Source organism: Mixophyes fleayi, chromosome 5, assembly GCF_038048845.1.
Source record: "Mixophyes fleayi isolate aMixFle1 chromosome 5, aMixFle1.hap1, whole genome shotgun sequence".
NCBI lineage: Eukaryota > Metazoa > Chordata > Amphibia > Anura > Limnodynastidae > Mixophyes > Mixophyes fleayi.
Genome location: NC_134406.1, coordinates 212,879,410 through 212,906,144, shown reverse-complemented (window position 1 = coordinate 212,906,144; position 26,735 = coordinate 212,879,410). Strand labels below are relative to the sequence as shown.

The window sequence follows — 26,735 nt, the reverse complement described above, 5'->3', positions numbered from 1 at the left end:
GGTGTATGTCAGAGTGGGCATGGGACCTCATAGGTGTATGTCAGAGTGGCCATGGGACCTCATATAGGTCTAGGTGTAGGTGTATGTCAGAGTGGACATGGGACCTCATAGGTGTATGTCAGAGTGGCCATGGGACCTCATATAGGTCTAGGTGTATGTCAGAGTGGACATGGGACCTCATAGGTGAATGTCAGAGTGGACATGGGACCTCATATAGGTCTAGGTGTATGTCAGAGTGGCCATGGGACCTCATAGTTCCCGTCACCTTGGAAGACTAACAAATATGCATAGTTGTGTTTGGTCCAGTATTTTAATGACAGTCAGCAGGGGTATAACTCACCAGAAGACCACAAAATGTTGCAATGGTCTTCTGGTGAGTTATATCCCTGCTGACTGTCATTCAAAAACTGGATACTAGATCATCTAGTATTGCTGGGGACACCCCCCTCCTCAAACTCACTGCCAGCTCCCATAGCAACTGCCATGTGACTTTGTGGGCCATGGTAGTCCATGATATTGTGCATAAAATGGTAAATACAAACACTGTTCATATACCTGCCAGTGATTTTATATTAAAACATCTTTTTATTCATGGGATTGCTGGTAAACCATTGTCATACTCCGTAATTTGCCTGGATCACACATGTTCAGGCAGTGTATGCATCCCAGTAGGGCTGACTAGAATATTCCATTACTGCATGTAAGGATTGGGTTACCACAACTAGCCATACTACATGTACGGTGCTAGCTCTGTACACTGGTGCTCTGTGTCTTAACACAGGTGACAAGGACAAAATTACAGACTTTGTGATTTATGATCGAGTCGTTTCTTCAGGCTCCTCAAAAGACACAGAAACAAAGAGTTCCTCAAACAACATGATGGGCATCACTGCCAGGACATGGTTAAGTGTGTATCATGGATGGTGCATTGAAATAAACACAGGACACAAACCTAGATCTCTTTCCTTTTATTTTCTTTGAGGAAATATAAAAGTGAAGTTCTTTATTAACATTACACCACAGTATGCTGTTTTTGGTAACATCTAAAGTCCTATCTATGAGTAAATTTCAAATGAATGATGAAACTAAATATACTCAGTAATGGACAACCAATAAATATGTTTACCTGCAAAATTCATACTGTACCCCTTTATTGCTATTAGACTATGCCTCCGAGCATGAAACAGCTATGTTGGGGCTTATTGACTAACATGGTGCAATATGCAGAAAGGTGTTGTAACCCATAACAACCCGACATATGCTTACCTTTCTAGACTGGATTCACCACATTTAGCACAATTGGTTGCTATGAGTTATAGCACCTATGCACACTGCACCATTTATTGATTAGGTTTCTTAACACTGATTGCTCTCATCACAGGCAAAGTCTAATGGGGACAGTAGCTCTCACGTGTAACACCATGTACCAGATCTATCAGTAATGACATGAATATGAGTTAAAGCTGTTAGAAGTGCAAAATCACATAAAAAATATATTAATGCTTGATTTAATAAACTAAGATTTTGGTCAGGATATATAACGGTTGAATTGGCATAATCAATGCAAATTAGCCCAAAGCAAAGATGATTTTTTTTGTTGCAGTGGACAAACAATTTTTAAAATTCGAGCCAAAAATCTCATTTTAGGAAACCTTTTATAGAGCCTCTGCAGGCAATTCATCTTAATACAACAAACTAACGAGAGCACGGTTGTGGTCATGACTGTGCTGATTAAATAAACATGTGAATCCTTAACTAATGGAATTCATCAGTATTAAGCATTTATTCATTCCAGACTTTCGGGTTCATAAATCTATTTCTAAAGTTGGTTTCATGTATTTAGTTTATTTCAATAAAACTAAACAATGAGAAACAGTGAATACACATGAAGACTTATGAAGCTTCTCTAGGCATCATCCTGTGCTGATAAAATTAGGTAACAATATCTTGCATTTTAGATTTACATCTCATCCCTGCTGAAAGTGGAACATTGTTTTTAATACAGCAAGCATAAACAGCTTTCATAATAACACAAAACAAGATTAAAGGGATTTTCCGCTAATGTAGGTAGTAAAAGGTATTGTTCCACAATTCTATTGAAAATAATTTGCAATATTTTCATGAACCATGTCTGGACGTAGTCACTATTTACTATACATACACTGTCAGAGGCAGAAAATGATGAATTGACAGCCAAGCCAACAGCTTTATATTACACTAGATTTTTGGGGGGGATGGGGGGGTGGTGTTTGTAGGCTTACTTTGGCCCTTAAAGGGTGGCATATTAAAATACTATACATCAGTGTCTGCCAACAATTATTTAAGGAGACTATGCCAATATTTGGCAGTATTAATGCCAGCATTAGATGTATGAGTGGAGACAGATATCAAAAACTTTTAAACAGCAAATTAAAGTTTCTAGCAGAAATTAGTCAACATGATTTTAACCTGTACATAACACACTGCACATATTAATATGTTGTATATGCACTTTTCTGTGTGTTTATTAGGTTGATGTTAAAATGATGTCAATAGATTTCTGTTACCATGCCCCATATTAAACATTCTTATACCAAGGTAGGTGGATGCTTTTGCTGTACTAATATTGTAAAGTTAGATGAACTCCTACTGAAGACTAGCTCACTGGGGGAAATGGTGGTACTTCTGCAGTTACTACTGATCTTGAGCTATATCCCTTTATTATTGCAGCATAGGACAAGCTACCTGTAGTTCTCAGCACAGTCTCCAACCCTCTGAAGCACCCAACCAATACACTGACACAATCTACAATAGGAATAATTAGGCAACATAACATTTACATTTCCTTTGGAGCCTCATACATCCCTATATCATGTTACCACACAACTGTGATAGACAAATAATTTTTCATCCCTTCTAATCCAATGCAGTTTTAAACCTCTCTCCTCAACTGATCAGGGTAAACTCCCAAACCAGCACACCTCATTAGAGGTTAATTCTCCTACTGCTGCCAACAGAATTATGAATCACCTGTTACATAGCAACCATTTAGGGGACTGTGGTATTATATACAGTTACATTAAGTCAATTAAATCCTTATAAAAGCTTGTTTGGTGATGTCATCATAACACGTTTCTTAAGGAAGGGCGTAGATTATTACTTTTAACAATACAGATATTTGAAGCTTGGTCAACCGATGAAGCTTGCTAGCTGCTGTTAAACTTCAAACTCCATGTATGTCCTGCCAGCCATAGCACAACCGAAAACCACGTTCCCATTTCTGCTTAACCTAGTCACAACTTATTACAGTTTTCTTATATACGTTTGTACTAAGGATGTTTTCCAGATCTAAAGATACACATCTATATTAGGAAGATTTCTATGTAACCCAACAGAGAATCATATTGCTGTAGTAAGTATTTCACCATATTCAGCATTAAATTATGAACCCCTGAAAACCAAGTTCTCAAATAAATACCTTTTTTTTTTTTTTTTATAAACAGATTCACTTAAAACTACCGATATTGATATAATACAATTAAAACAAAATAAACTGTCACCCCTTTCACCATTGGAAAAAAAATGACAAATAAATTAAAAAAACAAAAACAAACAAACCAACCTCACAAAGCAGACTACGAATGTAGAATAAAACGTGGTGTGCCCTATAAAAACGACATGAATGGAACTATCCCTGAATTAGAACAAAATAATATTTTCAAGTATGTACAGGAGCAAAAGTGCTACAGCGTCTTTACTGTATTGCCTTTTACTGCCCTTCAGTTAAGGGCTTTTTTATATTCTATTTAATGCGAAGCATCTTATCAGGTCAAACACTAGAGGGCACTGTTACACATATCCCTGACTATCAACTGATACGGTCGCATGCCGCAGTATTATTTTTCACTTTAGCGCATTGCAAAATGTATTTCACAAAAATCCATGTCTGTCAACTATAAAAATTAAGGTGTTGTCAAAGTCTAATCCTAAACAGAACCTTTTTTTTCCCCTGGCTGCACAAGTAACGTTAATAGAACGTTCTGTGAAGTTTTGCTGAGGGATATTGGGGTACCGCTAACCTTCACCTCTCCATCCCCCCAAAAATCCACAGCAGTTAAAGATTATATGAAATAGGTAACTGGAAAAGACCTATGACATTCCAGGGTATTAGAACGATGTACAGTGACATGGCCGGCTAGAAAATGTGGTAGACTGAATGCTGCACAGAATGTGCTGAGAGGATGATCTCGTGTACATCGCTGTTAGGTGTGCTTTTCTTTGAACATAGTCCGTATGAACGCGACTAGGCCTAAGGGCAACTTAAAGCAGCAGTCCAACTTACTGACAGAATGGGGATGTTCAGAATGTGGCTAAATCTTTTTTTTCTATATTTAAATACAACAGCACAATATTATATCTTGTTTATGAATAATATAAAATAAAATCCCTGAACACACATTATGTTATTCACATTCTGCCTGTGTGTCTGGGGGGCGATATAAGACAAATGTCATTGCAGATGTAAGCAGGACTGCTGCTCTTTCCTTGATTGACACAAGGGCTATAATGAACATGCTATACAACAGTTTGGAGGAACATTTTCCATGGTATCAAGTCTTTCACTTATGTAATGTTATTTAGATCACGTTTATGGTTCCCAGGTTAAAAAAAGGGACTGAATTCTGTTTGAGTCCAACTGGGCTAAAACCGTGAATCGTCACTGGTCTCTGGCACAGGCGGCTTTCAGAAGAAATCCCCGTACACCCATATCATCCACGATCAGCCATCTGGATCCCCTGCTGTGTGCTAAAGTGCAGAGAGCTGTGTGGGATACAACAGGCATGTCCTCCTCTGTCACTTCGGGACCACTTCCCTAAGAGACGCTAAGGCTGCATGGATTCGTACGTGTAATCTGTTCTCAAAGTCGTAGCCCGTGTACTCCTCCTTTAGCAGACACAAGATAAAAAGAAAAAAAAAAAAAAGAAACATACTTTTAGCCTGAGAATGAACATATATACATCAATCAATGCAATGAGCATAGAATACTTTATATTTAGTTAGAATAAGACATTGAATTTTACCTTAGCTTGAAATAGTAATGCTTTTCCCTTTGCAACAGTCTGTAAAAACAAGATGTAGATGGTCACAATAGTTTTTCCATTCTTTTGAGTACACAGATTATGATTCTGCATATATCATTTTATAGGTGGAAAGGTTCATAATACAAAGACAGTGAGCAATGAAAGGCTGCACATAACTGGATGGATTGACCATCCAACTAAACGCAGCATCACCTCGTACAACTCTTCAATTGCCAATAACCAGCAACCGCTGGCTTCTGCTTAATGCTCACCAGGCATCAGTGCCAAGACCTGGTCTGTAGATCCATTCATGATGGTGAATGCAGGATGGAATGCAGCACCTGAATGAACAAGCTAACAATGCAATGAAGAGCCCCTTCATTCTGATGCTATTCTGGAGTAATGTAAAGGTGGAATAGTGAAACATCCATAAAGGACAGCACTTAAATATTCTCTCATACGATAGGTTATCTCTGCTTACTATTATTATTATTAATTTTTATTTATAGGGCGTCACTAGGTGTCCGTAGCGCCGTACAGGGACAAACGAAATTACAATACGAGGCGAGACAGCACAGTACAGTAAATAAGCACAGTAACCCAGTGAGCTCAAAGCACAGCTAGAGGGGCGGGGGAGAGGAGAGGGGAAGGTCCCGCATACGGCGGAGCCCAAGAGGGAGGGCACGGATGACAGGGAAACCCCCAGAGGGGAGAGGAGGGAGCAAGAGGGGAAGGGGGGGGGGGGGAGAGGGTCCTTGAGGAGGAGGGCTAGGTAGCTGGAGAGCAGAGTTAAAAGTGGTGAAGACAGGAGGAGAGATGACCTTGCTCAAAGGAGCGTACAATCTACTAACAACTACACAGACACTACAACTACATTATTTTATTTATAGTATTGGGCTGAGTAGGTCATTGCTGCTAAACTTTACATTGGTGGACATAAATAGCAGTTTCATATATATTGGGTATGGAATAAGAGTGCCGGTACCGAGCGTGCATGTCTACTATAAAACAAGGCAGGATGTAAACAACCAGCGTTTTTTTCCAAACAGATTCCATGTTGGTCCAGAAATCCATGATGAACAAGGAACTCCCAAAGACATTGTATCCCCAAACCTGCTGGACTACAGTCCATGTAAAAGCGATATGTAAATGATCAATATGTACATTAAATGCCATGATATGTATATAGTCCACTCAATTCAATATGCCTTTACAAAATGTTTATGGCTTATATCGTGCAATAATTTCATTACAGCGCAGATTACATTATTAGCCCTACATCAGCATGAGTGGTATAGGATGCATGTATTAAGGGATGTAAAATACTGAGATAAATCTACTTTCCATTCTCTGATAATCCTCCTCCAATACATTGCAATGTGCCTAGGCACTGTTCTGCAGATATAGATAGGATGTAGTACAGTACGTACCTCTGGATTGTCCAGCAACAGGCAGCCCAGCTCATAACAAGCATACGGCTGGATGTAGAGGTTCTGCTGTCGCCCCTGTTCATCTTTCACAGCACGTTGGAAGAACTGGAATGTAGCAAATTGTATTTCAGTACAGACAGACTCAGTACTACATGCAGTGTGTCACATACTGAGCAGCAAACATTTTCTAATTGTATGCTCTGGTTCATAAACATAGTCATTTCGTAACTGCAGATGATTAGTAGGCAATCACAGTCAGTGTGACTGCTTATGCATGATTTACCCATCTGTTCTCCACACATATTTAGGTAAAGTGTCCACAAACACCGCGACCAAAGGAAAAACTTGTCTTTCAAGACACTGCCGCTTTCAGTTTGCCCAGCAAAGTCGCTGAATATCGTGCATTTGTAAAAAATACTGCTTAAGACGGTTTAGTAGACCTGTGGGTAAATGTATTATCAAATTTGAGAAACCCTTAACATGCCTGTAATACCCTTCTCCCTCCCCAAGCCCTGTTTTTAGGTAGTGCTTTGGATCACACAGGAGTGCGGCAGAGCAGAACCAATCTGCAGCCAGGAAGTAGGGAGCGGCGCAGAAAGGACACACTGATCCCTGGAGTTTAATATCCCTGTGGCGAGATCCAAGAAATTCTGTTTATACTCCAATATAGATTTGCAATATGCAGATTTCTCATTTATGGGATTCAGCACAAAACCAGTATTTAAATCTAGATATACTCGAGAAGGTTCTATACCTCTTTGATGATCAGCTATAACATCTTTATGTCCAGATAGTATTGATGATTTGCACACACTTTTCTATTTGTTGTTTTTAATAAAAACCTGTCACAGAACTGGACACTTATATTGTTCTGTATAACAATAAGGATATGAGAGCATGGATATTAGAAGCTATATGTTTATTGTGTGGTATTATGGGGCCACCCTCATATCTTATGTAGTTCAGTTATTTGGAGATGCTGAACTCCTTAATAAGAAGTAGCCTTTTACCATTATATACTTTGTAATACATATTTTAGATATTCACACCTGTTACATGTTTGCACCTTCATAAAAGTTATTCCGTTTTCTTTTGTATGAAAACAAAAAAACATTAATAACTCTTATGCATGCATTTCATACACATGTGTAAATATGGTTTATATATGTTTGTTTTAAACATTATATAGAACACTTATATGTTTCAGATGATTTCTTCTACACTATTTTTTGTTTAAGTAATTTAACTGAAAACATTAATCTATGCTTTCAGTTCCATTGTCCACTTCATGATTATCTTTTCCCTCCACTCTCACTCTCCATTGCCGCTTTCTTCTTTTAAACATTCTTATCATATCACTCCAACACCCCCCTCCCTTTATCTAATTACCCATTCATCATCATAGCCCCCCCCCCCCCTTCTACAGTAGCCTTGGTAGTACTTGTGTTTTTAGTAAAAGACAAACTAAAAAAGAAGAATTAAGGAAGTCAATCTATCTGCAGCATTTTCTGTCTCTCAAAGGCAAGTAGATGCCCTAGTACTTCTACATGAGTGCGAGGGGTATGGCAGGGTGACCCCTCTTGGCACCTGCCTATAACCTTTACTTTTTTCAATGCTGTTCATTCTGGACTGGGCAATTATAATCTGTATTTATGTTTTGGGTTGGGGACCTCTATAAATGCACTATACTTATTAAACCTTGTATTTATATATTATATTTGTGGTTTTCACAAATGTTGCTTAGAGTAAGAGTAATTCATTATTTTTCAATCATCTCGTAGGGGCATATTCAAATGTTTGTTTTCCGCGCCGCGGAAAAACTATTACCGTTAATACGGTAATAGTTAGCTGGATTTCAGCTCGCGCCTCAGGGAGCTGCGAGCTGAAATCCAGCGAGAAAATTACCGTATTAACGTTTTTTCTGCGCACGATTACCGTAATAACGGCAATCGTACGCGGACCGCGAGATTCTCGGCGTTTCCGCCGAGAATTGAATATGCCCCATAAAGTCTCCCAAAAACTGTTTTTCTTTTGCAGTCTGCAAATACATTAATTTATGTGGCTACTGATCAATTAGATGGATGACCAATATGGTTTTCCTGTGTTTACAAGCTTGCTTTTGTTAAAAAAAAATAAAAATTATATTTTAAGTAATATAAACTTCAGACACATGGTCTAAATATGTAGTTTTTCTGTTTTGAAATGCAATAATTGGTTTCTCACCTGAACAGCATCTTCCACATTTCCCAGACATTTATGGATAGCACCAAGTAGCAAATTCCTTAATCCAACAACAGATGGATCCACAACTTCATGGCAAGCTTCAGTCCATACACAAGAAAGACATAAAACACAACAAGGTAAATGACAACCAATAGTTAATAGTATAACAGCCACTCAACACCATAATACCAGAAGTAATACAACAAATAATATTTTATTGTTAATATCAAGAACACAACAGAACAAAGCTTACATCAAAATAAAAAACATACAATAATTAGATATTTGCAGTGGTGGGATTCAGCCGGTTCGCCAGAAACGATACCTAATTTTAAGGCAAGTTCGGCGAACCGGTTGCTCCAGAGTTCTCTTCGTTGGTGGGGGGAGCAGGGTACTTTAAAAATACTCACCTTTTCGCGACGTCAGCAGTCTCCTCCCTGCTCCGTCCGCACTGAATGTCGGGCGTGACGTCATCACGCCCAACATTCAGTGAGGAACGGCACAGAGAGGAGCCAGCAAGCAAGAAGAGAAGAAAGAAGCCGATAGAAAAGGTAAGTGAAGAAACGGAAGCAAGGGGGACCAAAAGCAGAATGGCAGAGTGTGCCATGCCGCTTCTGTTCCCCCTTCGCACTGTGCCATGTCGCTTCTGTTCCCCCTTCGCACTGTGCCATGCCGCTTCTGTTCCCCCCTTCGCACTGTGCCATGCCGCTTCTGTTCCCCCCTTCGCACTGTGCCATGCCGCTTCTGTTCCCCCTTCGCACTGTGCCATGCCGCTTCTGTTCCCCCTTCGCACTGTGCCATGCCGCTTCTGTTCCCCCTTCGCACTGTGCCATGCCGCTTCTGTTCCCCCTTCGCACTGTGCCATGCCGCTTCTGTTCCCCCTTCCCACTGTGCCATGCCGCTTCTGTTCCCCCTTCCCACTGTGCCATGCCGCTTCTGTTCCCCCTTCACACTGTGCCATGCCGCTTCTGTTCCCCCTTCACAGTGTGAAGGGGGAACAGAAGCAGCATGACAGTGTGAAGTGGGGGGTAAAAGCAGCACGGCCCAAAGTGAAGGGGGGTAAAAGCAGCATGGCCCAGTGTGAAGGGGGGTAAAAGCAGCATGGCCCAGTGTGATGAAGAGGAGCATTACTGTGGCATAATATGAACTAGGAGCATTAATGTGGCATAATTTGAAATGGGGGCATTTATGTGTGGCATAACATGACTCATTACTATTATATTGATATTAGCAGAATAAAATAAAAAATATTTTAATATTTTTTCATTAATATTTTAAAACTCTTATAACAATCTAGTTTTGTGTACCTTCTTTTATTGTTCTTAATTGAGTATTAAATGCATGAAATATTAAACTACCTTTCGGTCTTTTTGTATACTTAAAACGTTCATTAGGGCAGAGAACTGGTTGTTGGTTTATTTGAATCCCACCACTGGATATTTGTAAGAATACTCCTATCCATTCATGTACCAAACCGTTGTGCACATTCAAATATCGTTTAAAGCAATTCTTTTACCAACAATAAAACAAATACGATGATAGATCATATCAATAGTTTGTTTTTCAAAATACTTTAAAATCAGTATTATATTTTTACTGCAATAATGACCGTATCAGCATTTACAATTTTAATAACCCAACGTGGCACTATGAGATCTCAACGCAATATAATCTAAATTTGCTCTTCAAGAAGAGCGACACCTGTCTGGCTTAATCCTTCAATCCCTGGTCAGTGCCAGACGAGTTCTACATGGGAGGCAGAACAAGAGCTTCTATTAGCTATTGACATCTGAGTATTTAAATAATAATTCACCTTAACACAAAGGTTACATAACCTACTCAATGTGTTTAATAATGAAATCTAGCAGCTTTGAGGCCTTGTAGCACCAGAAGAAAGTATAGTGTAGTAAAACTTAATGAGCGCTCCCATAGAGCTCCACTATTTTACCATGTGCTAACGCTTCTTAACACAGCAGGCGACACTGGAATTAATGTTCAGCCTGTATTCAAAGAGCAGCGATATTAGACTACATACAGAGGTTGTATCGTGCACCAGGCTGGATATCAGGAGGAAGCAACTGGAAATCAAATTGGGGTCCTCTGCTAAAGGGGAAATACATTTATGTACTGTATTGCTATGATTGTAATAACTTCTGTTGTGACATATCTACCGTGAAATCTGTCTTGCAATTTTTTTTTATTATTTGTTTTTGGGGGGGGGGGGGGGGGGGGCGGCAAAAAGACATTTGTAAAGGAAAAAGAGTCTCTCTTTAAAAGGAGAGAGTATTACAGTTTCCCAAGAGAAGCACAGGACAGAAACATGTTCTGTAGGTTTGTCTTTTAGAGTTTGAGGGAGAAGAAAGATCAGACTTCGGTTATAGAACTTGATGTAGGTTTACAATTTGGACATTGTGGTTTATGGTTGAAACATTACATTCTTTTCGAAATCTAAACAAAGATCTTAGTCACATCTTAAGAGGCTACTCCGCTAAAACCAGTGGTCACGTCTTTCTAGAAAGCCAGGGGGCTGAGATATGAGCTCTTGTAGAGGCTCATCTATGCAGATTCCATCTCCTCGCCTGCTCCTGGTAGACAAAGGCAAGTACCCTTATTAAGAAAAGGCAAATCTTAGTTGTTTCTTTGATTTTTCTATTATATATCATCAATGTACATCATTAACTCGTTTTTATTTTATTTATTTTTATATAACAATTTTACCCTATTACACCTAAATTCTTCACACAGAGAAATGTCTCCACAAACACTGGTTGAGGTTAGTGGCCTAGAAAATAGATGCACAACCTGTTTGTGGGTCCTAGAACAAGGACGCACTGATACTTGGGGTCCCAGCTACAATGAGGTTGACCACCATTGGCCTAGAGCATTGAGGGAAGCTTCAATTTACAGTATTTCTTTAATGTAGAGATGGGCGGGCTCGGTTCCCAGAGATCCGAACCCACCCGAACTTCGCCTATCCGAGTACAGAGGCGATCAGGCTCGGTACTCTCCCGCCCGTTCGGAATCAAAATCGAGGCAAAACGTCATCATGACGTAGTCAAATCCCAGAGCTCGGTTCTCGCGATATCTGAAAAGCATAAATACCCGCCTCCACAGCAATCCATCACCATTTGACAAAGGGAGAGAGCAGGGTTAGGTCATAGGCTGTATTAGAGCAGGGACAGAGCAATAATTGTACACCTTATTCTTTATTATTATTTCAATTCTAATCTATTCAATTCTATTATTTTTACCAATTCTATTAGCAATTGTTAGAGCAGGAAGAGAGGAGGATAGAGGAGGCTTTTTTTTAAAATATTTTGCACTACAAGTGCTTTGGGGTGTCCCATATTTCCCAGTGTGAAACGATAATTTTTCTGGCTGTAAACAGTCATATCTAGCAGCAGTATCTATTGAATATTTTGCACTACAAGTGGTTTGGGCTCATTAAAATGGATTCAAAGCAGTCCACATATAAGCAGAATCAGCAAGCAGGTGCTGACACCAGTCCTGATGGTAGTCTTCCCTGTACGTCATCTGGTAAAGCCTATGTAAAAGTACATAGTCTTTTTAAATCAGGGAAAAAAACACACCCAAAAAAAAATAAGTATACTTATAAGTATAAGTATAAGTGTAGGGTACAATCTACCCCCAAATAGGAAAGGGACTTGGGGCATTTCTATATCACGTACAGTCTTCAAAGGCTGCTGTTTTGGCAATTTCTCAATAAGGGTAGGGTGTCATACACAGACTGACCCCAAACTGGCTTTGTCCATTTCAATTTATATTGTTCAGTCTATAAAGGCTGAATTTTTTACTATTTTCTACAAGTGGAGGGGGGCCTATAGAGACAGAAACCAAACTGCCTTTGTCCATTTCTTTAGATATTTAACTATAAAGTTTAGGGTGTAATATACACCCAAAGACAATGGCTGCATTGCCAATAGGCATAGATGGAGAGGAAGACATCTGGTTTGTGTGTAGAACTAATTGCGGCCTACCAGGAATTAAACAGTTTTTTTTTCATAATTATATAGCTTTACAATTACATTACCGTACTTATCCAAGAAACAGGTGATTTTTAAACAAAATTGCAAAACAAAACCAAAACACGCAAGGGCGGTTTGGCAAAACCAAAACACGACGGTAATCCAGATCCAAAACCAAAACACGGGGGTCAGTGAGCATCTCTACTTTAATGTAACACGATCTCCATCCTTGCAGCTGCTGGATTTATGTTAGAATACTTTTGCAACTTATTTTTTTTTACGAATATCAAAGTGTGATAATTGCTTTATGCATAGAGCACATTATGTACTTATGGGTATATAGGATGATTCTTACAGACATCTAATTATTAATTGGATATTTGCCATCTAATCCAATAATATTTTTTTTGATATATAAGATTTGTCTTTTTAAGTGTCCTTACTTGTAACAGTGGACAATTGGAGGGCTAAATGACAAAACGCAGTGTGGATTAGCGCAACAGTTGAATGAGGGAATGTTTTAAATAGTATAAATAATGATTGTGACATATAAAGACCTAGATGATCACATGTAAAATTACTACAATGTCTGTGTGTGTATATTAGGGAATTTAGACTGTAAGCTCCAATGGGGCAGGGACTGATGAGAGTGCAGCGCTGCGGAATTAGTGGCGCTATATAAATAACCGATAATGATGATCAACAAATGGGATATTTGTTTTGACAAGTATGGCACATTCAAATACTTCTGTTAGTGACCTATAGATATATCTATTTAATGATTTAAGGCAAAAATGTTAAACAATAATACTGACATCTTAATTTGCTGTCACAATGAATTAAACAATATATTGACATACCCTTGAAAAGCAAGTTGATAGGAACAATATGCTGTAACCCATAGATTATGCATAGTAAGAATAAGACAATGAGAGGTCATTGATGTCCCTGTATATATTGGTTGTGTCATAATAATGTGACAGGAAATGGGAAGTGCTGTTTAAACAGCTTTTAGAAACAAAATGAAATTCAGAGATTCAACTGAAGAACAAGGATGTTAAAATGCAATATAACAGGTCACAATTTCTAGCACTTACGAAACAGTGGATTTCTGAGAGACAAACCTTATTTTTTAAGTTATGGCCAATCCCTCAATAAATTATGCAGTATTAAAAAATACAGAGCAATTACATATAGGGGCCAATTCAATTGCGCCGAGAATAACGTGGCATTAACAGTTTTACCGTTAATACGGTAAAACTGCACATAATTACCCTTAATACGGTAATTTCAACTGAGCTGCGAGATGAAATCCAGGCTAAAATTACCGTATTAAGGGTAATACTGTTAACGCCACGTTATTCTCGGCACAATTGAATTGGCCCCATAGTGTACTATTGAACAGTTACTGAACAGAACCTTTACCTTGGCTCATGTGCTGGAGGTTGGAGAGGGAGCAGTTGGGAAGAGCTTTCCACAGGTACAACACCTCAATGGCAGCCAGGACACACAGCTGCTTGGTCGGTGTATGTTTTCTAAATCTGTCACCCTGTTATCCAGAAACATTAACACGATCAATTATGTAATGACAGCATTTCATGCAGGGCCACATTCACAAGTTGTTCCTTCATATAGAGGTGCTTCCGGTACTAACATCTTCCTGCATCACTTCACTGTGGACACTGCGCCTTCCACTAACTACCTAAGTGTGTGTCTGCTGACCTCCACTCCCCAACACTGCTCCTTCCACTAATTACCTACCTAAGTGTGTGTCTTCCTGCTGACCCCCACTGCCCAACACTGCCCCTTCCACTAACTACCTAAGTGTGTGTCTTCCTGCTGACCTCCACTGCCCAACACTGCCCCTTCCACTAACTACCTAAGTGTGTGTCTTCCTGCTGACCTCCACTGCTCCTTCCACTAACTACCTAAGTGTGTGTCTTCCTGCTGACCTACACTCCCCAACACTGCTCCTTCCACTAACTACCTACCTAAGTGTGTGTCTTCCTGCTGACCTCCACTGCCCCTTACACTAACTACCTAAGTGTGTGTCTGCTGACCTCCACTCCCCAACACTGCTCCTTCTACTAACTATCTACCTAAGTGTGTGTCTTCCTGCTGACCTCCACTCCCCAACACTGCTCCTTCCACTATCTACCTAAGTGTGTGTCTTCCTGCTGACCTCCACTCCCCAACACTGCTCCTTCCACTATCTACCTAAGTGTGTGTCTTCCTGCTGACCTCCACTCCCCAACACTGCTCCTTCCACTAACTATCTACCTAAGTGTGTGTCTTCCTGCTGACCTCCACTCCCCAACACTGCTCCTTCTACTAACTATCTACCTAAGTGTGTGTCTTCCTGCTGACCTCCACTCCCCAACACTGCTCCTTCCACTATCTACCTAAGTGTGTGTCTTCCTGCTGACCTCCACTCCCCAACACTGCTCCTTCCACTAACTATCTACCTAAGTGTGTGTCTTCCTGCTGACCTCCACTCCCCAACACTGCTCCTTCCACTAACTATCTACCTAAGTGTGTGTCTTCCTGCTGACCTCCACTCCCCAACACTGCCCCTTCTACTAACTACCTAAGTGTGTGTCTTCCTGCTGACCTCCACTGCCCCTTCCACTAACTACCTAAGTGTGTGTCTTCCTGCTGACCTCCACTGCTCCTTCCACTAACTACCTACCTAAGTGTGTGTCTTCCTGCTGACCTCCACTGCCCCTTTGACTAACTACCTAAGTGTGTGTCTTCCTGCTGACCTCCACTGCTCCTTCCACTAACTACCTACCTAAGTGTGTGTCTTCCTGCTGACCTCCACTGCCCAACACTGCCCCTTCGACTAACTACCTAAGTGTGTGTCTCCCTGCTGACCTCCACTCCCCAACACTGCTCCTTCCACTAACTACCTACCTAAGTGTGTGTCTTCCTGCTGACCTCCACTGCCCAACACTGCCGCTTCCACTAACTACCAACCTAAGTGTGTGTCTTCCTGCTGACCTCCACTGCCCAACACTGCCCCTGGCCCCTGCAGCCTTATCCCCACTTATTCACTGCCTCCCACAAGATCATCGATTCACATCCTGACATAATATGTGCTGCTGTAAACATCCTCAAGATCTGATTGGCAACAGCTGTTGTGTCCCCACCAATTTCAAAACTAGGGACATATGATAAGAGGAGGATTAAGATCGATTACAAAAAGCTGCTCTGACCAAATTCATTTTTACAGGCAACCACCGGCAAAATGATTCCTAAAACTGGGAGAGATTAACGTTATCTCCAGGTTAGTGAATATGGTTTTATGCAGTATTTATGGTAACGTAATGTCCACAAATATCATGTCTGACAAGGTGTATTTGTTGTGAATAAAATCTAGGATTAATTATTGGATGTCTGGAGTTTATGATGTCTGATGATTGGTATATAGCAGGGTTTCCCAAACCCAGTCCTCAAGGCTCCCCAACAGTGCAGGTTTTCCATATCTCTTTGCTGGAGCACAGGTGTAGTCATTACTGACTGACACATTGTAACAGATCCACAGGTGGTTCTAATTATGTCACATGTGATCCAGAAAACCTGCACTGTTGGGGAGCCCTGAGGACTGGGTTTGGGAAACCCTGGTATATAGTATATATGTGTACATGAAGTGTATGTTTCGGATGAAGGGGATGGCGAGGAGATTAGAGAGAGGAGGGCAGCATAAGGTGGTGACTGGGGTGGGGTGGGCAAGGTCTAAGCCCCCCTTATTGCATCATGCAACCATGTGTATTCTCTTATGTCAGCACAAACATCAACAATCACTACAATATACTGGTTTCTTACACTAATTTATTTTATAGAAATTTTTGTGGACTGTTGAAGCCATAAAGTTGAAGGGCGATGGAGGTAGGGGAAGCAAATGTGGCCCAATAAGGGCGATAAAGCTCAGTTAGGGCCTGGTGGAGGTGAGGTTATTTCTAGGACCCCCCACCCTATGACCGCAGGTATAATGTTAAGGATTCAGTCACTGACCAGATGATTTTACTTCTTTTTAAATAGTATACTTTTCCACTAAGCATATATTTGGGAGTAAACAAAAACATTGGTGTTGGCAATGTCTAGAAAAATAAATAAAACATGGATCCTGTCACAACTAAACATCACCATTCCTACAGTGTACACAGTATAACGTTATATGCAACAATTACAGAAGTGGGAAAATGACTGGTCTTGGGAATTGGGCCCTGGGCTCCCGGTACCAGGATGTGATTATTTACAAAGACTTGACAACACCTCCCATGAAGCAATGCTTTCACTCCACCACTTACTACAAAGGGCACTGTATCTATTCTTACCCTAAATGATACGAACCTTTTTTACAGAAAACTGCTCAATCTGATTGTTTTTCCTCTTAAAAAGCTTCTGGACATCTTTGAACACTTCCTGTGCAGCATCCACTTCCCCAGTGGCACCCTGACATACTGAAATCACAAAACAGATTAACTGCAATTCAAACATTTCACTCCTAAAATTGCACGTCTAGTAATTGTCAGAAATATAGGTGCTTCATGTTTAGGAGAATGGTGAAAGACCAGCTTTGGTCTGGGTAATTGGAAAGGTAAATTGGCAAAAAAAAAAAAAAAAAAGATTCGATCAGGCCCATTCTTGCCGTTACAGTCATATATAGACAACAAAAGGTGGCCACGTGTTTAAGCCACCTCCAAAGCCGAATCTGAGACCTAAAACGATCATTGTTTTGTGAAGAAAATGTTTTAGAATCTCAGGAAAGTTGAGAAACCCCTAGAAAATGTGTTCAATATACTCTTTACGTTAAATACAAACTCCTGTAGAAAAATATGGCAAGTCATCTTGGGCTGTGTGTAAAAATACTTCAGCAGTAGCTAAACACTTATCTAAAACAATAAAAGAAGAACTAAGAAACACTTACCTGCCGTGAGATAGGCATAGTAACACTGGGACCACCTGGATTCATTCTTTAATCTTTCAAAGGATCGGAAAGCATCCTTAAAGTTCATTTCTATCATACTGCACCACCCTAAAACAGGAGGATAGTAAAACTAAATGAAAGAAGATCAGTTACTGCCAGTAGGTGGCGACGTTAGCTCAACTTCAGTTTCTGCTGTAAGTTTCAGCCTTTGTGAAAGTCCAAGGCTGCAGTGTACTGCGATTACAGCCTAGTTCAATCCGTAAGAGAAATGTATATACCCCTTCATTATAACAATTCTCGCATGTTGCTCTATCACACATAGAATATTTTGATGTCCGATTCATTAAAGATTAACTGTATATAAAGGGTTGTTGTCTTTCAGACAACCTCTCCCCATCCCCCTGGACCTCGCAGGTATCTGAAGACAAGACCTGTACCACACAGCTTATCTGAAAGGCAGCCGCAGACTCTTTCTCTTTAACTGGCATCTTAAAATATAAAAGTAGCAGAGGTACTTTATGGACTGAGTACTATAGTATTTGTTTCCTAAAGATGGGAGCTGTACAATAATAACAATGGTCTAAGCTTTCTGCAACAATAACCTCTATATTGTGGTCATCAGCCTTTCATAATGTAGTACAACTTGTCTGTTATAGAAAGCAGCCTGCGGGCCCATGGTTATACTGGACAACCCACCTCAAAATATAGAAGACAATAGAGTAAACTAAATGTTCCACAATCGAAAAATCCTTTCAAAATACATTCCCTTTAGCCGTGCAGAATTGCTGCAATATATTTGGCTTTACAAACCTGGCTCCTAACTTACAAAATGTCAGTCTTAAATTTTCAGTTACCAATCACAAGTAAGTGAATCAGAATAAAACGGAAAATTATTCTATTCCGTAGCTACCCATATGTATGTCTATTCTTAACGCGCTGTTCCCAGAACGTATAATTACTGGACATAACCAACCGCACACGAGATTCTGAAGACATTTCTACAGGTTCTCCTTCATTACCAGATTTGTAGTGAAATGTCAGAAATACAACTTGAAAATTAACGAACCCAACTCATGCTAAAAAAATTATCCATCATATAAAAAATATATTTTTTATTTTAACATTTCAGCGCAGGTTGACAAAATTGTCGCTTTTTAGCCAATGATAGAAGTAATTTTTACACTAATACCCCTCCCCCACGGCTGTGATACGGTGGTTAGAAAGACCCCTCACTGGCATGGACTGCTGCCAGCCAGGATCTCATGCCCTGAATGGATCTCAACGCTGCTGATTAGACGGCGGCTCGTCCACTCCACTGCACGGATATTTCCAAGCCGGGAGTTTCTTAGAAACCTTTTGGTCGTCAGCTGGTGGATGGGGATCTCTCTCAAACAGTGACGTCCTGAGTATGGGGCTACTAGATGAGCAAGGAGTGGTAGACACACAATACACTTACCGATCTCATACAGACAAACATGCTGTATCTCCCTCTGATCTGTTGCAAGCTCCAGAGCCGTATGGAAGGAGGTCAAGGCACTGTTTATTTGACACTGTAATTGAAGCAAAAGTGAAGAGTAGTAAAATGAAGTTACTTTATACATTGCTTCTCTTATTGGGACATCCATATGCCAGTCAGATGCTCAAAAGCCTAAAGCTGGGTACACACTACACGATTTTTGTCCAATAATCGGCTCAACCAGCCGACATACGACCGCTCGTTCAAAAGTCGGGTCAGTGTGTGTTGTGACACGATGGTCGAAAGTCTGCCCAAATGGACGATTGTCGCCTCATTTGGTTGGTCGTACCGTTTAATATTTTCGTTCCAATCTCGTTTCCGCTGTGTAGTGTGTATAAATTTCCGACCGATTCACAAGAGTGAGTACGAAATTACAATCATTGCTCACAACATGGCTGTAAAAAGTCACTAAAGGGACGTCCACTGTTCCCTTTATCATCCTAAACAAGGCTAGTGTGTATGCAGTCCATGGACCGAGCGATCGGAACATCGATCGCATGTAAAATCGATTAGCATAAAAAGTTGGTGGAAAATTCTGTAGTGTGTACCCAGCTATAGTCATGCTTTAAAACAAAACAAAACGGCATCCATTCAAATGTGGTCATGTAAAAGAGGATTTATGTACTTACGTTAAATCCGTTTCTCTGATTCCGTCTGGGGGACACTGCTTACTATGGGTTGTGGAGGGGAGCTCGGGAGTTGGCACCTAGCTAGTTAACTTTAGCACTGTTGACAGACCCCCTCCCCTCTACAATCCCCCTGCCTCTTCCTCATCCTGTCAATTAAAAAGCCCCAAGGAGAAAAGGCCAATCAACCAAAAGCACACAGAAGAAAAGCAGAAGGGAGGGATCGCAGTGTCCCCCAGACGGAATCAGAGAAACGGATTTAACGTAAGTACATAAATCCTCTTTTCTCTTTCATCCAGTCTGGGGGACACTGCTTACCATGGGGATGTTCTAAAGCAGCCCCCTAAGGGTGGGACCGCTCTGAAAGCCCCGCTCATAGAGCACTACGAGCGAAATTTGCATCCGCAGATGCAAATACATTAAACTGGTAACATTTTGTAAAGGTGTGGACAGAGGACCAGGTGGCTGCCCTGCAAAGCTAGTCTGCAGAAGCCCCATTTCTCGCTGCCCACGACGCCCCTACCGATCTGGTGGAATGGGCTTGTAAGTCTCTCTGGCACAGGACGGTTAGCCTTTATGTAAGCTTGCCTAATGGTTTCCGCAATCCATCTTGCAATGGACTGTTTTGAGGCTGGCCAGCCTCTTTTGTTAGAATCAAAGAACAAACAGAGAAACTGTACTTCTGATCTGAGAAGTTCTTTTGACATAAATGCGGAGAGCCCTAACCACATCTAACTTTTCCATAGACTGTTGATGAGAATGGGAAGTAGATGAAAAGACCGGAACTACAATTTTCTGGTTCAGATGGAAAGCCGAAACTACTTTTGGAACAAAGGAAGGGAGGGTTCTTAATACCGCTCTGTCCTCGTGAAAAACCAAATATGGTTCCCGGCAAGACAGAGCTCCCAATTCTGAAACCCTATGTGCAGATGCAATTGCTAAAAGAAAAACGACCTAAAATCTGCCGAAAGTAATGGCTCAAAAGGAGGCCCTTTAAGCATATCCAGTACCAGGTTAAGATCCCATGGTGCTGTAGGCGGAAAGTAAGGAGGCTGAATATGTAAGACTCCCTGAAGAAAAGTCCTGACATCTGACAAGTCCGCTAACTTCAGGTGAAAGAAAACTGAAAGCACTGAAACCTGAACTCTTAATGAACCTAAACGGAGCCCTGCTTCCAGCCCATCCTGAAGAAAAGCCAATAAGCGAGGGAGACAAAAGGAAGGTGTGTGACAGGACTTATTTTCGCACTATCTAATATATGCTCGCCAAAACGATGATAGATGCGAGCCGAAACCGGTTTTCAAGCTCGCAGCATAGTGTTCACTATACTGGGGGAAAAACCCCTAGCTCTCCAGAGGCTGGCTTCAACAGCTATGCCGTTAAACTGAGCCGAGGTAAATTCTGGTGACGAAAAGGGCCTTGTAGAAGAAGGTCGTCTCATGACAGAAGACGATATTCTTGTCCTACTGCCATGGAGATTATGTCCGCGTACCACACTCGACGCGGCCATGAGGGAGCTATTAGAATCACCGGCCTACCGCCTTGTCTCACTCGTCTGAGTACTCGAAGAAGCATGGGAATCGGGGGAAACAGATATCCCAACCTGAATTCCCATGACATGGACATCACGTCCACCGCTACGGGGTCTCTTGCCCTTGCGCAATACCTGTGAACTTTTTTGTTGTGTCTGGAGGCCATGAGATCTATATCCGGAAGACCCCCCACCTCTGAACTAGAGACTGAAATACTTCCGGGTGGAGGGACCACTCCCTAGGCATCATCGCATTGCGACTGAGGTAATCGGCCTCCCAATTTTTTATTCCTGGAATGAACACCGCCGAGATTGCTGGAACATACTGTTCTGCCCAAAGGAATATCTGAGCTGCCACTCACATTGCAGCTGCACTACTGGTTCCTCCCTGTCTGTTGACATATGCCACAGCCGTGGCATTGTCGGACTGAACTCTGACTGGGTGGCCCTGAAGAAGAGTCTGGGCCCCCCTGAGAGCTAAAAGGATTGCCTTCAATTCTAACGTGTTGATTGATAAGGCTGATTCCTGAACTGACCAGAGGCCCTGGAGCCTGAGGTGCAGGAATACCGCCCCCCAACCTCTCAGGCTGGCGTCTGTTGTGGCTATGATCCATGACCATGGAGCAAAGGACCTGCCCCCCGCCATGTGATCCTGATTCAGCCACCACTGAAGAGATTCTCTCGCCCTCGGAGACAGCGAGATCCTCTGGAGATCCAAGCGTCGGTGAGATCCTGACCATTTTGTCAACAGATCCCACTGGAAGCACCGAGAATGAGCCCGACCGAAGGGGATGGTCTCGAAGGAGGCCACCATCTTTCCCAGCAGCCGCATGCACAAGTGAATTGAGGGGCTGGGAGAAGACAAGACCTGAGATGTTATACTCTGAATTGAACTGATCTTCTCGGCAGGCAGGAACACCTTTTGCTGACTGGTGTCCATGATGAGCCCTAGGAAAACCATGCGTTGACATGGAACCACCTGGGATTTCTTTAAGTTTATCAGCCACCCATGGCTCTCGAGAACCGCCAAGGTGAGGGATAAGTGCCGAAGTAAGCAAATCTGAGAAGGATTTGATTAGCAGATCGTCCAAATAAGGCACGACCTGAACTCCCCTTAAGTGAAGACATGCTGCCATTACTGACATGATCTTCGTGAAGACCCTCGGAGCTGTGGAGAGGCTGAAAGGAAGGGCCCGAAACTGATAGTGGGAGGACCCCACTGTGAATCTTAGGAGGGACTGATGGTCGCTCCAAATGGGAACGTGGAGGTATGCGTCTTTTATGTCTATAAAAGCCATAAACTGATCCTTCTCTAAGCCGTTTATTACCGACCTTAGGGATTCCATCCGAAATCTGTCCACCCGTAAGTGCACATTGAGGTTCTTTAGGTTTAAGATGGGTCGAAAGGACCCGTCCGGCTTCCTGACCAGAAACAGATTTGAATAAAACCCCTGTCCCTTCTGGTCGGCTGGGACCCTGCAGATGACTCTTTGCGAAAGAAGAGAGGCGACACAGGCCTGTATTGCCTGTCTTCTTGTTGGATCTCGGGGTAGCGGGGTTATGAAGAAACGATGTGGTACCGGACCCAGCAGGTCTATCATGTACCCCCTTGATATAATGCCCCGAATCCAAGGGTCTTGGGAGGATGCTGCCCACTGTTCCTGAAACAGAGACAGACGTCCCCCCCACTGGCGCCACCTCCGGCAGAATATAGTGGTTGTCAGGACGCAGGCTTCTCCTGGGTCTTGGAGGCCTGGCGCCTAGCTGCAAATGAGGATCTACCCCTGGCAGAGGAGCCTCGAGCATTTGGTTGTCTACCTCTAAATGACTGTCCCCTAGGCAAGGAGTTCCCCCTAAAGGGCTGATGAAAGGAGCTGACCCGAGTGGTCCGGCCCCTATTAGAGAATACCGGCAAGGAAGTGTTTTTGCCCCCTGATGCCTGGGAGATCATAGTATCCAATTCCGGGCCAAACAAACCTGCTGCTGAAAAAGGAATGGTTTCAACTGATTATTTTGATTCCGAATCTCCTTCCCAGGATTTCAGCCATAACGTTCTTCTTGCTGAAATAGATGCAGCCTGAATAGAGGAGGACACAGACGCTGAGTTCTGGGCCGCCTGATAAAGGCACCCCGATGCCTCTTTCAAATGTAAAGCTAGGGGAAGTAAATCAGAGTCCTGTAAGGCCTCTGCCAGTTGGTCTGCCCATGTTTCCATGGCTCTAGCAACCCAAGCTGAAGCAAATGTGGGCCTAAAGGAAGAACCTGCTGCCACAAATATAGATTTCAGCTGGGATTCCACTCTGCGATCAGAGGCATCCTGCAGAGTTGCTGAACCTGGGACTGGCAGTAAAGTGTGTCTGGCCAAATGGGCTACTGGAATATCTACCTTAGGAATACTCTCCCAGCGAGCCACGTCTTCCTCCTGCAATGGATACAGGGAAGAGAATCGCCTGGGAACGGAGAACCTTCTATCAGGCTGTTTCCAGGCTCCCTCTGCAATCTCTCCGAGTTCTATAGAAGGGGGAAACGGATAGCCTTCCTCTTGGCCTTCTTAAACAGACTTCTGTCTCTAGGAGTAGGATCCTCTGGTTCTGGGAGGTCCAACGCCTGTCTAACCGCTAAAACCAAATCATCTATAAATTGGCTTTTAGTGTTCTCTTCCTGTTCCAAAGGTTGAAGCTAGTCAGGATCAGAATTTATTTCCCCCTCCTCCTCTGAAAACCCCTGAGTCTGAAAGGACCAAAAGGGGATTAGCAGAACAAGGCCGCTTTCTTTTAGCCGGCGGGATGTTTGGGGATTCAAGTAACCGGTTTAGATTGTCCAAACCCTTTATAAATGCTGTGGACCATGCCGGTTCTGTAGGAACAGAGGCCTGGTCTGTAAGCAATGAGGAAGGTTCTGGTAAAGACGTTCCAATACAACCTGTGGAAGCAGGGAGGTCTAATGAACTAGCATTATTAGCCACTGAGGCTGCCACACTAGATAGCAACTGATTGGATTGTGAAACCATCTGTGCTAAAGAGGAAACCGACCGTGACAGGGAGGCCACCCAGGCCGGCTGCTCCGTCAGTGGGGCTGGAATATCGGGTCCTTCTGCCCACATGGTAATTTTATATTACATCTTGAACATGTAAAATACTTTGCTATTGGGCCCTTTCCTTTATCTGTCATTTTTATATAAAGGAAGGCACAGCAAACACACAGCCTTAAATAGTTAATTTGGGACAGATAGAACAGAGAGAACAGAAAGAGAGAAAAGTGGAAAAAAACAAGTAATCAACTAATCTGACATAAAAGTTGTACTTGTAATTTGTTAAACAACAATATAATATATTGGCAAGTAGAAGAACTACAATATAACCCCTACTAGCCCACTTTGCAGTCAGCAAATACAGTAATATGTGTTTATATAAATCAGATACTTAGATTACAGGCCAAACAGGGGAGAAGTCCAATAGCAGTGTCCTGGTGCCTCTGATCTGTGTCCTTTTCCCGGGCTTCTCCTTGGCGCCAGAAGACTTGGATAGTCCACTTTTCTCTGGAGGGCAGGGAGCTCTTTGTCTTACTATGTCTTAGCCAGCCCACCCCCCCCCCCCCCCTCTGATAATGCTGTCTCTCTGTAGATCTTTAGAGACCACCATTATAAAAATAAAAAGGTGGTATATGGCAGAGTAGTGGAGACCTCAGTGGATTGCACCCCGATGCCCGCTCCTATGTATGAGGGGGGATGTTGGTATGGCCCCTTTCTGATTTCTGTCCTCCGCGGAATCCAAGATGGCCGCCGGCATTTTATTTCTTCCGATAACCGGCACTCCATGCCCGCAGTTGCAGCAACGGTTATCGGGGAGGCCCCAAGAGTGACAGCGGTCCGGAGAGACCGACTGTCACTCTGTATTCAGGCACCCTATTTACTCTGCCAGTGAGAGCCTCTGGCTCTCATCTGACAAGGTAATGCCTGCGCTGCTGTTCTGGGAGTGTGTTCTCTATAATAGAACACACTCCCAGGTCTGCCACCAAAAAAGGAGTTCCTATCAAAAAGGAATTAACAAAATAATATAAAGTAAAATAAAGTGAAAAAACACTAACAGTACTAAAACACTGCCCAACTTCATGGGCACCTAAAAAAAACTGGCAGGAAGAGGAAGAGGCAGGGGGATTGTAGAGGGGAGCGGGGTCTGTCAACAGTGCTAAAGGAGCTCCCCTCCAAAACCCATGGTAAGCAGTGTCCCCCAGACTGGATGGAAGAGAAATTTTATTTCCCAGAATTCTGCTCTCCTTTCGGAATATTTACATAATTGTTTTTAGTGACCACTCATAAGAAAATCTTTGAGACGAGCTAACAGGTCCCACTAGCAACAGTGACTTGTTCTCACCACATTAAGATTCATTTCTGAAAATGCAAATGTACAAATCCGCGGTGCTCATTAGTGACGTCATGCTGCTTCTCTCACACCCGGTTTAATGGGGGAAGTGCATGGAAACGCGAGCCAAGGTGGCGGCATCTGAAGGGGTATAAACCTTTGCAGTAACATTCCAAATGTGGGACAAGATAGCTTCAATTAAAGACAAGGGGTGGAGGGGGCACATTTACAAGGGCCCGCCCCCCTCCATGCAGAACAGTCTACAGCCCTTTCACCCAGCAAGTTACATCTTAGAGATGTTTCGGGTGACACTTCTGCAGGAAAGCTGTGGCCGATTAAATTACCTTTGAACAAAAAAGTGGCGACACATGTAAGACTGTTCCAATGTGCCCCATAACACAATACATAAATAAATCGAGCATTAAGGAAAGTGGAAAAGGTTAAATGAATTAAGGGAAAGGTCCTAAAGTGTTAGTAAACTGGACACTGAAGTGACGTTTCAGGTGTATCCACCACCTGGACCTGCAGCTTGGAATTCACTTGGCGGACAAGGACACTTGCACAAAAACCTTTAATGTCTCCATCCCAAACCTCCTATGCCTCTATCCACATTACCAGGTCTACTGTGCATTTCCAGAAATCTACCTTAAAGTACATCCAGTACATTCAGGGCAATGTGTAAGGCTGAGCCTCACCTGGGGACAGACAAATCCCAGGTGTGAACAGTCTCACACCGTGCCCTGAAATATACCTGATGTCCAGCATTACTGATGCTGCCCAACAATTTGCCTCTCACACCCCAGACTAACATTATTTGATCCACTACTGCTCATCTGCTTTGCCTTGTACTTTGAATTACAAAGTATGATTGATCACTTTTCACAATTGAAAATAAGTAGTTTGCTTGGAGCACAAATGTTCTTTGAAACACCCACGATAACTGTGTCACAATAAAATAAGCGACTGACTTATATAATATGGTTTCATTATTTTAGGTGAAGTAACCATTTCCCCTAACAGGTAGTTAGAGCTGCACTAATAGGACCTGAGTGTTTCTCTGCATCTACTAAAT

The 26,735-nt window shown here is 42.3% G+C and overlaps 1 protein-coding gene across 1 annotated transcript in view; it reads right to left on the bottom strand.

The window, feature by feature from the left end:
- Positions 1-953: 953 nt before the first annotated feature.
- TTC39C (tetratricopeptide repeat domain 39C) overlaps positions 954-26,735 on the bottom strand; it is a 70,769-nt gene continuing 44,987 nt past the window's right edge. Inside the window, exons 7-14 of the mRNA XM_075213430.1 lie at positions 19,086-19,179; positions 17,630-17,737; positions 17,053-17,162; positions 14,125-14,248; positions 8,714-8,811; positions 6,491-6,595; positions 5,061-5,099; positions 954-4,923 (exon numbers count right to left, since the gene is read on the bottom strand). Of these exons, the coding sequence (XP_075069531.1) occupies positions 4,834-4,923; positions 5,061-5,099; positions 6,491-6,595; positions 8,714-8,811; positions 14,125-14,248; positions 17,053-17,162; positions 17,630-17,737; positions 19,086-19,179 (768 nt within the window). The 3' untranslated portion in view covers positions 954-4,833. The remainder of the gene's footprint in view (positions 4,924-5,060; positions 5,100-6,490; positions 6,596-8,713; positions 8,812-14,124; positions 14,249-17,052; positions 17,163-17,629; positions 17,738-19,085; positions 19,180-26,735) is intronic.